At 40.9% G+C, this 17,545-nt stretch overlaps 1 protein-coding gene and 1 non-coding gene across 24 annotated transcripts in view; both read right to left on the reverse strand.

Moving 5' to 3' along the window:
* The window catches only part of ULK4 (unc-51 like kinase 4), a 677,547-nt gene that overhangs the window by 614,266 nt on the left and 45,736 nt on the right, over window positions 1-17,545 (reverse strand). For all 23 annotated transcript variants that reach the window (XR_013528778.1, XR_013528777.1, XR_008477287.2 and 20 more), the window contains exons 13-16: window positions 14,197-14,307; window positions 10,758-10,818; window positions 8,858-9,039; window positions 7,297-7,343 (exon numbers count right to left, since the gene is read on the reverse strand). Coding sequence is in view for 15 of the 23 variants with exons in the window: in XM_078354734.1 (XP_078210860.1) it covers window positions 7,297-7,343; window positions 8,858-9,039; window positions 10,758-10,818; window positions 14,197-14,307 (401 nt within the window). In the remaining 8 variants the exon portion in view is untranslated. The remainder of the gene's footprint in view (window positions 1-7,296; window positions 7,344-8,857; window positions 9,040-10,757; window positions 10,819-14,196; window positions 14,308-17,545) is intronic.
* Window positions 12,536-12,667, reverse strand: LOC118149053 (U8 small nucleolar RNA). Its single transcript, XR_004736219.2, has one exon. It is a non-coding gene; the product is annotated as a U8 small nucleolar RNA (small nucleolar RNA).

Genomic DNA, 17,545 nt, shown 5'->3' on the forward strand with positions numbered 1-17,545 from the left:
TAACACAGAAATTATACAGGACTCATTTTGATGTAGTAAAAGGTGAAAAGTAAAAATAACAAATATAAACCAAAAAGCCTAAACACTGGTGAAGTTAAAGCACCTCTCACGCCTGTAACCTCAGAACTTTGGGAGGCTAAGACAGGCAGATCACTTGAGGTCGGAAGTTCCAGACCAGCTGGTCAGCATGGTGAAATCCCATCTCTACTAAAAAATACACAAATGAGCTGGGTGTGGCAGAGGTAATTACAGACTCACGCCTGTAACCTCAGAATTTTGGGAGGCTGAGACAGGCAGATCACTTGAGGTCGGAAGTTCCAGACCAGCTGGTCAGCATGGTGAAATCCCATCTCTACTAAAAAATACACAAATGAGCTGGGTGTGGCAGAGGTAATTACAGACTCACGCCTGTAATCTCAGAATTTTGGGAGGCTGAGACAGGCAGATCACTTGAGGTCGGAAGTTCCAGACCAGCTGGTCAGCATGGTGAAATTCCATCTCTACTAAAAAATACACAAATGAGCTGGGTGTGGCAGTCCACACCTGTAATCCCAGCTACTCGGGAACCTGAGGCAGGAGAATCACTTGAACCTGGGAGGCAGATGTTGCAGTGAGCCAAGATCTTGTCACTGTACTCCAGCCTGGGTGACAGAGTGAGACTCTGTCTCACACACACACACACACACACACACACACAAAGGGGAAAAGAAAGGCACTTCTATGTATCATATACATCCTATTAAAAAATAAAAACTTTGGCTGGGTACAGTGGCTCACACACTTTAGGAGGTGTATGAGTAATCCCCAGCACTTTAGGAGGGCGAAGTGGAAGGATCACTAAGGCCAGGAGTTCAAGACCAGCCTGGCCAACATAGTGAGACTCTGTCTCTACACACACACAAATATATATATGTATATATATATATATTTCAATTTAGCCAGACATGGTGGCATACACCTGCAGTCTCGAACCAGCCTGGGAGACACAATGAAACCATATTTTTTTTTTACAGTGAGTCTCTAAAAAAAATAATAAAATAAATATGGGAAGGAAACAGAAGGAAAAATAAAAGGGAAAGAAAGCAAGCATCCATAAATCACAATAATGTAAGTAACACAGATCCAAACTTACGACACATGCTCTGTCTTTAATGATTGCAGACTAAACACCTGACAGTCACTTTTCTGATCCCCCTACAGTCTGCTAAAATACAAGTTCTTTTATTAAATGATAATTGGAAGCTAAAAGGAGGGCTACGAGTGGACCAGAAAGTTTAAGAAAATCTCAGATGACATGCATAGATAGAATCAAGACTGCCAGGACCAACAAAGGAATCCCCTGCCTAAAGAACCACAGGTAGACAGATGTTCCCAAGGAAGCCTCAGGGACTTTGAATAAACTAAGACCAAAAGCAAGAACGAGCCACAGGACCATCATCAGAGTAAACAACTGTGCCAGGAACAACTGCGCCCTTGTAAAAGGAACACTGAGCCAGCCAGGCCCTACCTCTTTTCCATCTCCCTTCCCTGCCACACAGAATAGACCCTGCAGCCCTGGGCTCCTGGGTGAACATGGAAAATTGTTCCTACAGTGAGCAATCCACCTTGGGGTGGGACACAGACATCGATGTGGGAAGAAAGACTGTGGTCCTCCAGATACCAAAGCAAGGAAGGGGTTAAATGAGGAAAGCCAGCTCCACTCCAAAGAAAAATCCACCCTGGCAACTGCAGAGGGCTCCAGCCTGCCTACCTCATCTTCAGCCAGTGAAATCCCAAATTCAAGTCAACCAGTCAACAGGGCTCCCTTATCCACATACCAGCCCTTTCTTTAAAGGACAGGCTATTGGAGAAAGAGACTTAGGCAAACATAAATGAGACTTGTACTGCCAACTTCTAAACCAATTTAATCATTTGTTCATAATATAAACTAAGAACCGATCAATTTAATCATCTAATCATAACACAAACTAAGAACTAGATCAATTTAACCATCTATTCATAACACAAACTAAGAACCGATCAATTTAACCATCTAATCATAACATAAACTAAGAACCGATCAATTTAACCATCTAATCATAACACAAACTAAGAACCGATCAATTTAACCATCTATTCATAACATAAACTAAGAACCGATCAATTTAACCATCTAATCATAACACAAACTAAGAACCGATCAATTTAACTATCTATTCATAAGACAAACTAAGAACCGATCAATTTAACCATCTAATCATAACACAAACTAAGAACCGATCAATTTAACCATCTAATCATAACATAAACTAAGAACCGATCAATTTAATCATCTAATCATAACACAAACTAAGAACCGATCAATTTAACCATCTATTCATAACACAAACTAAGAACCGATCAATTTAATCATCTAATCATAACACAAAGAACCGATCAATTTAACCATCTAATCATAACACAAACTAAGAACCGATCAATTTAACCATCTAATCATAACATAAACTAAGAACCGATCAATTTAACCATCTATTCACAACACAAACTAAGAACCGATCAATTTAACCATCTATTCATAATGTAAACTAAGAACTAGATCAATTTAACCACCTAATCATAACACAAACTAAGAACCGATCAATTTAACCATCTAATCATAACACAAACTAAGAACCGATCAATTTAACCATCTAATCATAACACAAACTAAGAACCGATCAATTTAACCATCTATTCATAACATAAACTAAGAACTAGATCACCAGGGCATGTGAGAAGTAGAGAGCATTAAAAAAAGCAGGGCCATGAAGAAAAAGAAGTTGTGACCTACAAGTTCAAGAGACAAGAATACAATGTTTTCTTATCCTAATTTTTTCCTTTTTTTTTCTTTTTCAAAGTCCAGGTTCCAGGCTTATCTTATATAACCCTAATGTTTAACCTTAAATATTAATAACAATATTTAATTCTTAATTCTGCCCCAAAAAGAGAATTTTTATAATCCTAATATTTATCCTCAAATTCAAAAGCATATTATACACCACATATAGGCAGCTAGGAAAAAGGACCCATCAAAGAAAAAGAAAATGGTGGGGAGGGGAGGAGGAAGGAGGTGGAGGGGGAAGAAGAGGGGGGAGGGGAGGGGAAGGAATGAAGGGAGGAAGGGAGGAAGGTAGGGAGGATGGGAGGGAGGACGAGAGGCAGGGAGGCAGGCAGAAGAGAGCAACTGAAGTGAATTAGTGAAAAGAGATTCCTAGAAACAATCTAGTAAAATTTACAGGCCTGGAATAAAAAGAAAAGCTAACTCAAACGAGACACACAAAAGAGAACAAAAAGGTAAGACTGACCCCCAATCCCTACAGAGCTATAGTTAGTACAGGGAAGAGAGCTCAAACTCCAAAGTGTGACACAGAGGTGAGTCACTGAGAGGCCTTCTTGAAAAAAAAATTACTGGCCAGGTGTGGTGGCTCACACCTGTAATCCCAATACTTTGGAAGGCTGAAGCAGGTGGATCACCTGAAGTCAGGAGTTCAAGACCATCTGGTCAACACAGTTATACCCCATCTCTACAAAAATACAAAAATTAGCCAGGCATGATGGCAGGTGCCTGTAATCCCAGCTACTTAGGAGACGGGAGATTGGCTTGAACCCGGGAGGCAAGGGTTATAGTGAGCCAAGATCATGCTACTTGCACTCCAGCCTAGATGACAGAGCAAGACTCTGTCTCAAAAAAATAAAATTAAAATAATCTAACTACCAAATTATGAAATCTAATCAACCAAGAGGAGAACTACAGTAAAGAAACATAAAACCTGTGTTTGTAATTTAAAAATTAATGATGGATGAGCACTCACTTTTCCTTATTCAAGTATAAAACTCTTATTTAAAAAATAAAAAAATCCTTCCTAAATTCGTATCTCAAAAGGCACTTGCCACAGTAAAAAGTAACCTATGTAATGAGAGAAGATATTTGCAACCATTTATCTGACAAGGGGTTAATATCTAGGACATACCAAACAAATACCTACAACTCAACAACATAAAACTCAATGCAAAAACTGGCAAAAGACTTGACTAGACCTTTCTTCAAAGAAGATATACAAATAGCCAACAATCACATGAAAAGATGTTCAACATCACTAGTCACAAAATACAAATCAAAACCATGAGATACTACTTCACACCCATCAGGATAGCATTAGCAAAAGCAAAAACAGGAAACACTAATGTTCTTAGCAGCACTGTTTACAACAGCCAAAAGATAAAAACAAGCCAGGGCCCAAAAATAGATGAAAAGATAAACAAAATGCAGTATATACATGCAATGGGGTATTATTCAGCCTTAAAAAGGAACAAAATGCGCACACGTTAGTTATAACATGGGTGAACCTTGCAAATGAAACCAGCCCAATTGTCCTATAAAACTGATGTTTACAGTCTTCTTCAATAAACATAAAAATGGACCCTCCCAGCCTTAAAACTTGAGAAAGTTACATTTGTCTTATCTGAGTTCCTTTCTCAGGAAACCAATCATCAGGCCTCCCAGATAGTTATCAAGGAACTGAAACTTACCAGATCACCACATCTAGACCATAAGACACCAGATCCCCTCACCCATCATGACTGCCTAACCAACTACCTGCTTCCTGTCAACCAACTCCTCTTTCTCACCCTTCCCTAACTCCTGTTTTCCCATGCATGGTTACATTTCTTCCCTGCCAAATAAACCCCTGGTTTTAGTCAGTTGAGGAGACAAATTTGAGACTGATCTCCCATCTCCTTAGCAGCAGCACCCAACTGAAGCCTTCCTCCCTGGCAACACTCATTGTCTCTGGGATTGGCTTTCTGTGCTGTGAGCAACAGGACCTAGACCAAACCCCCTGATGTTTCAGTGGCAATATGAAGTACTCACCATAAGCAAATCCACAAAGATAGAAAGTAAAATATAGGTTACCAGGACTGGGGAAGGGAAAGGGGGAGTTGTTTAATAGATAAAGAGCGTCTGTTTAAGATAATGAAAAAGTTCTGGAAATGAACAGTGGTGACGATTATGCAACAAGAATGAAACTAAATGCCACTGTACACATAAAAATGGCTAAAATGAAACATTTTAGACTATGCATAATTCGCAATTAACAATTTTTTAAATCACAGTATTACATTATTACTATATGTGAATTATTCCTCATAAAGTTGACTGGCAAGGATAAAGGGATATACAATTTGATAAATACCCAATGTTGGAAGTTCGAACAAAAGGCATTTTAAACACATTGACTGGACATTTTTAAGAGCATTTTAGCAATTTTTCAGAAATCACGAAAATATTTATTTTTGCCTTCTACCCATTTGTTCTAATTCTATGAATCTTCCCTAAAGGGAAAAAGAAAAAGCAGGCGAAAGATTTAAGCCCAAAAATGATCATCAAGATGTTGTTTATGATATTATAATACTATCCAAAAATAGTAAATGAAATGATCAGATATTCACAACATATAAAAAGTTTATCTTAAGTATTATGTATTTTATTTTTAAATGTTAATAGCATTTAAACTACATAATATATGTTATGAAGGAAAGCAAACTTATAAAATTGTATCATGTGATTCTAATTTTTTACATGCAAAACAAAACTAAGGAATAAATATATCTATTTCAATAGTAATTACCTCCCAGACTAAGTTAAGGACCCTTTATCATATGCTATCAAAGCAATATAACCTGAGGTCAGAGAAAACCTCGCTGGAAGTAGCTTTGAATGGAGGAGAATAAAAAAAGATTCCTACCAGCGAACTTGTCCACCTCGGTATTTATCACTGTGTTCAAATTAAAACTGTTTTATAATCAAACTTCAGTTTTTAAAAGCAGGGTGAAAACCAGTATGTGTGGATTTTGGTATCCAAGGGGATGCTAGAACCAATCTCCGGGCTGATACATGGAGATCATGTACCTGGAAATGATTTGGATTGTGTTTTACAACGTCAGCAGGGGGCACTCCATTCAAGGATATTATGCGTTTTAGATAAAAGTGTTTAAACAAGTATTTCCCTGATTCAGTTTTAATGGGCATATCATAAGCCTTCTCAAAATATTAAATGCCCAATCGTTACCTAAAAATCCTAGTTTCTATTACCAGATGTTACTTTGGGAGAGTAATATTAGAAGATGTATAAGAATTACTCTTATTGTTAAGCATTTTCTAAACTCCTGTTGTTTCACCAGTATTTCACCAGCACAGAAGAATAATTGTTATCATACCACTGCCACAATTCACAAACTCCTTTCGCCTCCATTTTTACCTGTGTCTGTCCTAACAATCATGTGAGATAAGCAAGCCTGGTGATAATAACACAACTTCTACAGCCCCAGCCCCATTGTAAATGAAATGTCCTCCAAGAACCAGGCACCATACAAGGTCTCTCACAGATTTACCTCATTCAAAGTGAGTCATTACCAAAAATTCATGAAGTATTTCTCTCAACCCAACTTTACAGATGAGGCTACTGAGGCTCAGCAATTAAAGTAACTGGCCCCGAAAACAGATCTGTGATCACACACCCAGGCCTGTCTCAATCCCAAACCTATGCCATTTCCTTGTCCCACCCACACTCCCCAGGAAAGAGAGATTGAGAAAAAGATAATCATTAGGCCAATTCTCACTGACAACCGGAACCCAGAGCCTTCTAACCCTTGATCTGCTGTGTTTTCCGTATGGCAAACTGCTTCTATAAAAAGCCAGGACACTTCCTTCCATCATAAATGGATTTATAAAACATAATCCTATTAGATTATAAAAAACATCATAGGGAAACTACGTGCTATATGAGGGAAAGATAACGGTGTCCAAGGGAAACCTTGAGGAAGTATAACTAAATTAATACACAGGGACAAGGGTTTAAGTATTTTATAACCAAAACTCAAAACAGTAACAGTCAGCAAGCTGCAGTGGCTCACACCTGTAATCCTAACACTTTGGGAGGCAGAGATGGGAGAATCACTTGAGCCCACGAGTTCAAAACCAGCCTGGGCAACATAGTGAGAGATCCCGTCTCTAAGAAAATAAAAAAAACGGTAACAGTTAACAAAGTTTCCAGGAGTAGCTTAGATAATTCCAGAATTGTATTTATAATATTAGGAGAAGGGCTATTTTAAAATATTCCAAAATTTATCATTGGAATGCCCACAAAAATTGCCTACGGGTAGAGTCATCATTATGTCAGAATAATTTATTATTTAGGACTCTGCCTTTGATAAATATGTATGCTGTAACTACTTAATAAAGTCATGAAAAATAATTTTTTAAATATAAACGTTACTTACATATCCCAGTTCGGAGCTATCCGCAAATGCTGGATTAGTAACTGGAACTAGAATAAAAAATTAAAATGTAAAAAAAGGAAAAATTAAAATATTGAAACCACAAAACACAGAAAGTAACAGCAAAGTTAACAGCTCGGATCTTCATAAAAAGGAAATTTACAATGTACACCAAAAATGATGTTTACCAAATTACCAAGACACTAGTCTATGAATACAATTAAAATAAAAACTAAGAACAGTACTTTTAGTTTCTCCCAAATGACTGCCCTTACCTGACAGACACACACCAACTATCAAAAAAGGTAATATTAATACTATCCTGAAAGCAAACGAACTGAAAGTTTTTCAAGCAAATTCCCAAATGGGGCCCACTACAGAAAACACCTCTGAACCACAGTAATTCCTGCCTGAGGATGACCTCAAACGCTCTGCCAATCGACGCTCAAACGTGAGCCAAAAGAAACAAAAGAACTCTGACAAATTCCCATGAGCTTACAATGGACCAACACAGTCCAGAAAGTAAATTCCCAGGGGAAGAGGAAAAACGTGTCTTACAGGGTGGATGTCTTTCTCCAGCGTCACGTCAGAAACCGAGCAGTTGACCCGACGACCCGGTAAAGGACCGACACCCCCACCCATTCCGCACCCCCACCCACTCCACATGGGCAGTTCACTCCGGTCACTGATGAGAAGGTAGAAGGTCTGTCTTAGGATATCACACTATTTTTCTTTTTTGAGACCAAGTTTCACTCTTTTTGCCTAGGCTGGAGTGCAATGGCACGATCTCAGCTCACTGCAACCTCTGCCTCCCAGGTTCAAGTGATTCTTCTGCCTCAGCCTCCCGAACAGTTGGGATTATAGGAGTGCACCACTATGCTCAGCTAACTTTGTGTTTTTAGTAGAGACCACATTTCGCCATGTAGGCCAGGCTGGTTTCAAACTCCTGACCTCAGGTGATACACCCGCCTTGGCCTCCCAAAGTGCTGGGATTACAGGCATGAGCCACAGTATCCGACCTGATTTCATATTTTTTTTAATCTTACAAGTTAACGTAAAATGGAAATGTGAGCATCAAAAAAAAAAGTTCAAAATCACCATCTACTCTCATCTACTTTAAGACCTAAGAATTAAGCAGAAGATAATTTTCAGAAACCTAAAATCATGATAAATCAGATTTTTCATGGTAGTTAAATCAAACTGATATTTTAGTACTTCTTTGAGCCTCTATAAAAACACAAGCTTAAACCAGACGCGGTGGCTCAAGCCTGTAATCCCAGCAGTTTGGGATGCCAAGGTAGGTGGATCGCAAGGTCAGGAGATGGAGACCATCCTGGCCAACATGGTGAAACCACGTCTCTACTAAAAATCCAAAAATTAGCCAGGCATGGTGATGGGTGCCTGTAGTCCCAGCTGCTCGGGAGGCTGAGGCAGAATTGCTAGACCCTGGGAAGCAGAGGTTGCAGTGAGCCAAGATTGCACCACTGCACTCCAGCCTGACAACAGAGCAAGATTCTGTCTCAAAAAAAAGTGTAAATGCATAAGGCATGTCACAGAGGCCTACCAGCGGAGAGTGGAGGAGCCTGGTGGCCACCTCCTGGTGACCAGCCACCACGCACAGATAGCAAAGGAGATTCAGCTTGGCGCGGGAGGCCCCCATGCTCTTCTCGGTGCAGTCGATCTGCGAGCACACTTGTTGCAAAAAGTCATTCCAATCTTGGTCTTTCAGCAACAGTAACTTATCCACTGCCAAGGAAAGAAAATGATAAAAGCATTTATGAGAAAAAGAACTGCCAGAAACATTACATGAGCAATAAACACAGAATGACAACGGCTGACGACAAAGAAAACACTGCACTGTCAGAACCAAAAATAACTCCAAAGATGACACGACTTGTATGTGTCCTACTTCCTCATCTCTTTACCTATCCACGGAAACTTTTCAACCATGTCAAGGGAAAACCATGCTTCAAATACAGCGGATGTCTGAAGCACAACTGTCCCACAACCTAGACTATAACAGAATGCAAAGTTCAATACAACCGAAGTCAAAGACAAAAGAGCCTTTGTATACATAAATCCACTCTGAAACACCGGGAAAAGCACAAATCTTACAGTTCTTACAAAGTTCCAACAGCCAATTGCGGAGGCTGACGCCTGTAAGCCTGGCACTTTGGGAAGCCAAGGCGGGCGGATCACGAGGTCAGGAATTCAAGACCAGCCTGGCCAACATGGTGAAACCCCGTCTCTACTAAAAATACAAAAATTAGCTGGGTATGGTGGTGTGCTCCTGTAACCCCAGCTACTTGGGAGACTGAGGCGGGAGAATCACTTGAACCTAGAAAGCACAGGTTGCAGCCAGGATGATACCACTGCACTCCAGCCTGGGTGACACAGCGAGACTCTGTCTCAGAAAAAAAAATTTCCAACAAAATTACTGTAAAAAAAAAGAAGGATAACGTGATAGGTAAAATCACCTGAAATTCCAACCTCTAAATCCCTATACAAAAAAAGGCAAAATCTAAGAAATGTGATACCCCCTAAAATTAACATATTTTCCACTGATCTCTATCTTTAGACAAAATAAACTGTAAATATAATTCCTAAATAACTCAAAGAAGAAAAAGGAAATCGGATTCCAGGTAATAATTCTCTAGGTTTGCATAAACAGTCCTACTTGGCACTGAAAGCACTGTTAATAATATTTTGCTTCACTTTGGTCTTTCACAAACGTCCTTCTACACAGTTTCTTTTCTGTTTTTTATCAGTAATTAAGATGATCGATATAAACCCTTAGCTGGTTTATTTAAAGCTAAATTTTATTTAAAGCTATATTTTAAATTTACTTCAAGTAATAGATTCTACTCTAGCCACGATGAATGATTTTTCCCAAATCCAGTTTAACAACTTAAATGTAATTTGTTTAAAAAAAACAGTTTAAGAGATGTAAAAATATCTGCCATTCACCCTAAATAAGATTTTCATTAGCGCAACAGAAAGGTAGAAATCATCCTATAAGCATCTCCACTCCCACACCATCTCCACAGTCACGAGCCACCTCGTTCTGTTCTCAAAGTCCAGTCCCTCCAACAAATCCCAGTCCTTCATTGCTGTCCCCAACCCTGTGCACCTACAGCAGCCATAAATGGTGGAAATTCAACCAGCTCTATGAAGGCAAGGGCAGGAGACCCCCACCCACTCTACAGGAAAACTCCCCAGATCTACAGGAATCCCCTACCCACAAGAGGACAGGGCAGCGCAGGCTCAGCTGAGAAATGTAAACAGCTGGCACAAATGAATTACAGATTGTTTACAATTCGCCTAACACTGCCCCAAGAATATAACCAATTGTCGAGAAAAAATAAATTTAGCTTTTCACATACAAATATTACATTTGCAAGGAAGTTTCATATTTGTTTCCATATACAGAGTCTACATGTTCAGTAAGTCCTTTACAATCCTACCTGAATATGCTGGTAGATGCAATATTTTTGGATCAAATTTAACCGGTGGTTGTTTCATTATCTGCAGTTAAAAAGGAAAAAAACAACTTTCGAGACTACTTTTTTTAATTGCATTTTAGGTTTTGGGGTACATGTGAAGAACATGCAAGATTGTTGCATAGGTACACACATGGCAGCGTGATTTGCTGCCTTCCTTCCCATCACCTATATCTGGCATTTCTCCCCACGTTATCTCTGAGACGATTTTTAAGATGGATTATCTGTCTCCTTATACGTCCCTTATGTCAGATTATAAATCAATGAGGATAAAAAAAGAATGTGTAAAATGTGTTACTAAAAAAAAATAAGAATTCAACAATGCCTTTCAGATTAAAACATACAAATACAGGTAACAACAACTTTTTTAATTATTTCAGTTGATATCTGTAATAAAATAAAGCTTCATAGAAAAAAATTCAGCCCTCTCTCGGCTTCCATTTTAGCTAATTAACCTCTAGATTAAAAATTTGGTCATTTAACAAATATCTATTGGGTACCTGCCAAGGTAAGGTAAGGCTCTATGCGAAACGCTCGTGGGAATACAAAGGTGTAAAAGACACAATCCTGTTTTCAGAAAGCTGACATTCTGGTTGGAAAGACGAGACAAACATCTGTTAACAAAATATTTCACAATTCAAAACAGGCAGGACATTACAGACGAAGCACTGGACAGAAGAATGTTTTTGTAAATAGTGGTTTAGAGAATACAGCAAGCACCTTAGCTGATACAGTTAGGACCAGGCGTGCAGGAAAGAAAGAAGGCGGGCTGCCGTCCTGAAGGATTAGAACTTTATTGTTATATCAGAGAAGACGGCATTCCGGGAAGCCAAAATGGCATGAATTGGAAAGCGCACAATTAATTCGAGAAACGTGAAGAAACCACGTAGTTGGATTCATGAGCTTAGGACAGACAGATACTTCATCTTGAGACTTTGACTTAAAAAAGCAACCATCATTTCTATACCTAACTTCTGCAAAACTTCTATATGTAATATTTTTAAAACCTTTACTAATAAAGTAAGTAACCAGCATGACTGTATTTATTGTAGTATTCTTACTAAAATGCATATTATCATTCTAATCTCATAATCCAAATTCATAGTATCATTCTAATTATGAGAAACCCTTAGACAAACCTAAATTAAGGGACATTCTATAAAACACTCAACCAGTTACTCTTCAAAGTGTCAAGGACTTGAGTCATATGTTTTATAACATGTATTACAAAAAAACACGACAGGCGCAATGGCTCAAGCCTGTAATCCCAGCACTTTAGGAGGCTGAGGCAGGTAGAGGAGGTCAGGAGTTCAAGACCAGCCTGGTCAAGATAGTGAAACCCCATCTCTATTGAAACTACAAAAATTAGCCAGGCGTGGTGACAGGCACCTGTAGTCCCAGCTACTCAGGAGGCTGAGGCGGGAGAATTGCTTGAACCCGGGAGGCAGAGGTTACAGTGAGCTGAGATTGCGCTACTGCACTCTGGCCTGGGCAACAGAGTGAGACTCTGTCTCAAGAAAAAAAAGTGTCAAAGTCATGAAGACAAAGTCTGAGAAATACTGACAAGGCCGTGAAAGACCAGGGCAGACTGCAGGAGACTAAGGGGGCAGAACACCTAACTGTAATGTGGCATCCTGGAACGAAAAGAGAGGACACTAGAGGCAACTGGGAAAATTCAGGTCAGGTTGGCAGCGTAGTCAACAGCACTACACTCAGGAGTTCTTTTATCTTTCCCTTTCTTTTTCAGGAAGACCAGTGAGGATACTGCAAGCCCTCATTACACAGAGACGTTAATCAAGTATCCTGCAACCCTGATTACCACATTCCACTGCCCTCCAGAAGGAGGAACAGGTAAGGGTTATCCTGCTTGACTAACTACAGCAGTGTCAATTCCCAGGCCTTGCTAACTAGACGACAGACATGTGCGATGTCAACACTAAGAGCGGCTGGGCAAATGGTACACGGGAACCCTCAACTTCTCTTAAGTCCAAAAGCAGTTTAAAATGAAAAGTTCAACACAAAATTTCCACTCACTAAGGCTTCCCAGAAACTATCAAATATGGTTACAAGAGGAAAACGACACAGAATATTGTCTAAAGCAAGCCTATCCAACAGGCAGCCCAAGACGGCTCCCAATGTGGCCAAATCCGTAAATTTTCTTAAAACATTTTGAGATTTTTCTGCAAACTGTTTGCTTATTTAGTTCATCAGCTAACATTAGTGTATTCTACGTGTGACCCAAGACAATTCCTCTTCCAATGTGGCCAGGGAAGCCAAAAGATTAGACACCCCTGGGAAAGATACCACACACTGTTCTAGAAAGACCACTCTGAAAATGCCCCAATGCGCATCACACTTAGCGTAACAAAGTTTTCCGCCAGACACATTAACTCACGAAAAGAATTAGCTCCATTATGAAAAATAGCTTAAAAATCAATATGAAATACTATCTAGAAAATAAATGTGAATCCAAGAATTCCTGTGGTCTAAAGCACAATGATGTTCCCAATGAGATGTAAGGAAAAACAGTCACGAATTAATACAGAAAAACACATTTTAAAAAGAAAAAGCAGAAAAATTAACATGGAGAATAAGCAGTGGAATGTGAGCATGGTGAGGAGCTTGAAGTCAAGACGAAGCAGAGGGACTTGGAAATGAATTTGTTTTTTAAAGTAGATACTCATATCTATCCCCTGGCCATAAAGTATCATATTCCAAAGACGAGAAGTGAGACAGCTGGCAGTGGCTAGGAAGTACATTGTGAACCATGACCCCTCCAGCCCCCCGTGGCTCCCCACCGTCTCCCCTGCAGTCTCAACCTGTGAGAGGTGAGGGCTTCTGTGTGATCTGCCTGCCCGGCCAAACCTGGCAAGCACTGCCCTCTGACCGCCTCTGCCTTCAAAATACATCAGAGACTAAAATATTTAGAGGGGTTCGCAGCAGTGAACGTGGAGAAAGAAAGGGATGAGAGCTAAGGTCTGAGGCCAAGAGGGTGGCAGCCCCTCCGTGGCATGTGGAAGGTCTGAGGCCAAGAGGGTGGCAGCCCCTCCGTGGCATGTGGAAGGTCTGAGGCCAAGAGGGTGGCAGCCCCTCCGTGGCATGTGGAAGGTCTGAGGCCAAGAGGGTGGCAGCCCCTCTGTGGCATGTGGAAGAGAGCCGCGGTGAGGGGCGGAGCTGACTCGTCAAAACGCAGGAGAGAACACTTACAACTCCAGTGAAGTGCAGGTAAGGCAGAGGACAGGGCTGCCGACAGGAGAGGCAGACACGCAGCACAGTGAGTGAGACAGAAGCAGACAAGAGCAACAGGAAAGGTCAGGCAGTAAACAACACTCTCGATGAAAACCCCGTGCGCATTTCAGGTCTCAGTGAGGTCTACCCCTCAGTGGTGAGCGTCTCTGCACACCTTTGGGTTGTCGATAATGGGGGTGACGAGAAGATCTGAGTCCGTGTAGATCAGCTCCCTCATCCGGGACTCCAGGTCCTGCCGACTCAGGTGTCCACTTGCAACCTGAAACTGGAACAAAAATTAGACTTCGTTTCTGCGACTCATGTAGAGCTTCAGAAGACTGAACTAGTAAGATGCCGAGGAAGACCCCACTGTCAGAGGTCCCCTAGATGGATGCGCTTCAACTGCTATTCGAGACACCTGCGGGCTCATGTGATTTTCACAGAAACCCCAAACTGTAGGCACCATCATTCCCACTTTACAGATAAAATATAAGACTGCGCAAGTAACTGAATCGCTCATGTTACCAGTAAGGCTGGATAAGAAAAAAGATCTTTACAGTTCAATGTTCTAAGCTGTGATGAGGCAAATTGGTTTTTTGATTAATTACCAGCACGGCTGTTTGTTGTTGTTGTTGTTGTTGTTTTTTTTTTTTTTTTTTTTTTTGAGACCAACTCTCACTCCATCACCCAGGCTGGAGTGCAGTGGCACACTCTCAACACTGCAACCTCTGTCTCCCTGGTTCAAGTGATTCTCCTGCCTTGACCTCCCAAGAATAGAATTACGGGTGCACGCCACCATGTCCAGCTAATTATTATATTTTTACTAAAGACGAGGTTTCACCATGTTGGCCAGGCTGGTCTCCAAATCCTGGCCTCAGGTGATCTGCCTGCCTCAGCCTCCCAAAGTGCTGGGATTACAGGCGTGAGCCACTGCGCCTGATCCACGGCTTTAGTTTTCATTCACAGAATGCTAATCAATTTATTTCCGCTTTACAGAATATTCAACATGAAGCTGAAGCTGTACACACACAAAAAAAATGTCAGACTTAAATACAAACCTGTTACCTAAGGGTTAAACATCAATTATTTATTAAGCCTAGTCAGAGCTGATAACTAATAAAATGAATCACCAGACATTCACCATCAGTTATGCCTTTGAGATGGTTCTTTGTGCTCTACTTAAATGTAATTTGTATTCCTAGTACTATGCCTCAGTATTTGCCAACAGGGAAAAAAAAAAAAAAAAAAAAAAGGATTTATGCTTCAGAACCGTAAGAGAAACAATGACTAGCAAACTAAATAAAACAGAAAAGCGAATCTGTGAAGTAAGCAATAAGAAAAATAAATTATTCAAAGCTGAGCAAGCAAGGGTCATGGATAAAGGAACAGAGGAGTTCGCTAAGGAAGTTCCTGGAAACCCAAAATGCCCCTTGCAACTCAGAAGAAAGACATAATGAAACATACAAAGAAGCTGGGCATGGTGGCTCATGCCTATAATCCCAGCACTTTGGGAGGCTGAGGCGGGCGGATCACAAGGTCAGGAGTTTGAGACCAGCCTGACCAACATGGAGAAACCCCATATACTAAAAATACAAAAATTAGCCAGGCATGGTGGCAGGCACCTGTAATCCCAGCTACTCAGGAGGCTGATGCAGGAAAATCACTTGAACCTGGAAGGCAGAGGCTGCAGTGATCCAAGATCACACCGCTACACTCCAGCCTTGGCAACAGAGGGAGACTCTGTCTCAGAACAAAAGAAAAGAAAGAATGTAAGATTAGTAAGGTGGACCAATTAAAAACTTGTATGCAAAAATTAATTTCCTATAGGTAAACTGAATATATGCACAAATGCCAAGTTGTAACAAATATCCCACTCACAATAGCAAAAATATATAAAATAAAATGTTCAGGAATGAACTAAATGATCAATAATTGCAATGAGATCATAATCATTAAATTAAAAACAATTAAAATAGGTTGAAATTTTGAAGAAATATTTATCCAAAGAAAATAGATAAATGGTCAATAAAATACATAAAAAGATACTCAACATCAGCCAAGTGCGGTGGCTCACGCCTGTAATCCCAGCACTTCAGGAGGCCAAGGCAGGCCTATCACCTGAGGTCAGGAGTTCGACACCAGCCTGACCAACATGGTGAAATCCCATCTCTAGCAAAAATTAGCTGGGCATGGTGGTGGGCTCCTGCAATCTCAACTACTGGGGAGGCTGAGGCAGGAGAATCGCTTGAACACAGGAGGGGGATGTTGCAGTGAGCCGAGATCACGCCACTGCACCCCAGCCTGGGAGACATGGCAAGACTCCATCTCAAAAAAAAAAAGTTCTCAGTATCATCAGCCATCAGGTAAATGCAAATCAAAACCACTAAGACACAGAATTTCACACCTACCAGCAGGACATGGTGACTCATGCCCATAATTCCAGCACTTTCAGAGGCTGAGGAGGCGGGGGGATCATTTGAGGTCAGAAGTTCAAGACCAGCCTGGCCAACATGGTGAAACCCCGTCTCTACTAAAAATACAAAAATTAGCTAGATGGTAGTGGTGCATGCCTGTAATCCCAGCTACTCGGGAGGCTGAGGCAGAAGAATAGCTTAAGCCTGGGTGGGGAGGTTGCAGTGAGCCAGGATCATGCCAGTGCACTCCAAACTCCAGAGTGGGCAACACAGTGAGACCCTGTCTCCATCAATCAGTGGAATGTCACACCCGCTAGGTTTGAAACAGCATGGCTATCGTAAGAAAGACAATAGCCAACAGGTGGAGCAACCCAGGTGTTCATCAACAGACGGGAAGATAACAAAGCGTATTCAATACACACAAGGGAAAATTATTCAGCCTTAAAAACAAACGAAATTCTGGCACATGCCACAACGTGGATGAACATTAATGACATTAGGCTAAGCAAACGGAGCCAGGCACAAAAGGGCAAATACTATATGAGACCATTGGTGCCAGCAGTCCCCAAACTTTCTGGCATCAGGAACCAGCCTGGCAGAGACAGTTTTTCCACAAACCAGGTTGGGGGAAACGATTTGGGGATGATTCAAGCACATCACATTCATTGTGCACTTTCTTTCTTTCTTTTTTTTTGAGACAGAGTCTCACTCTGTCAGCCAGGCTGGAGTACAGTGGCACAATCTCGGCTCACGGCAACCTCCGCCTCCTGGGTACAAGCAATTCTCCTGTCTCAGCCTCCTGAGCAGCTGGGACTACAGGCACGCACCACCACCCGCAGCTCATTTTTGTATTTTTAGTAGACACGGGGTTTCACCATGTTGGCCAGGATGGTCTCGATCTCCTGACCTCATAATTTGCCCACCTTGGCCTCCCAAAGTGCTGGGATTACAGGTGTGAGCCACCATGCCCACCACAGTGAACTTTATTTCTCTTATTTTTATACTGTATTATATAATGAAATAATCATACAACTCACAGAATCAGTAGGAGCCCTGAGCTTGTTTTCCTACAACTAGGCAGTCCCGTCTGGGGGCGATGGAAAACATTGA

This window comes from Callithrix jacchus, chromosome 17, assembly GCF_049354715.1.
Source record: "Callithrix jacchus isolate 240 chromosome 17, calJac240_pri, whole genome shotgun sequence".
Lineage (NCBI taxonomy): Eukaryota > Metazoa > Chordata > Mammalia > Primates > Cebidae > Callithrix > Callithrix jacchus.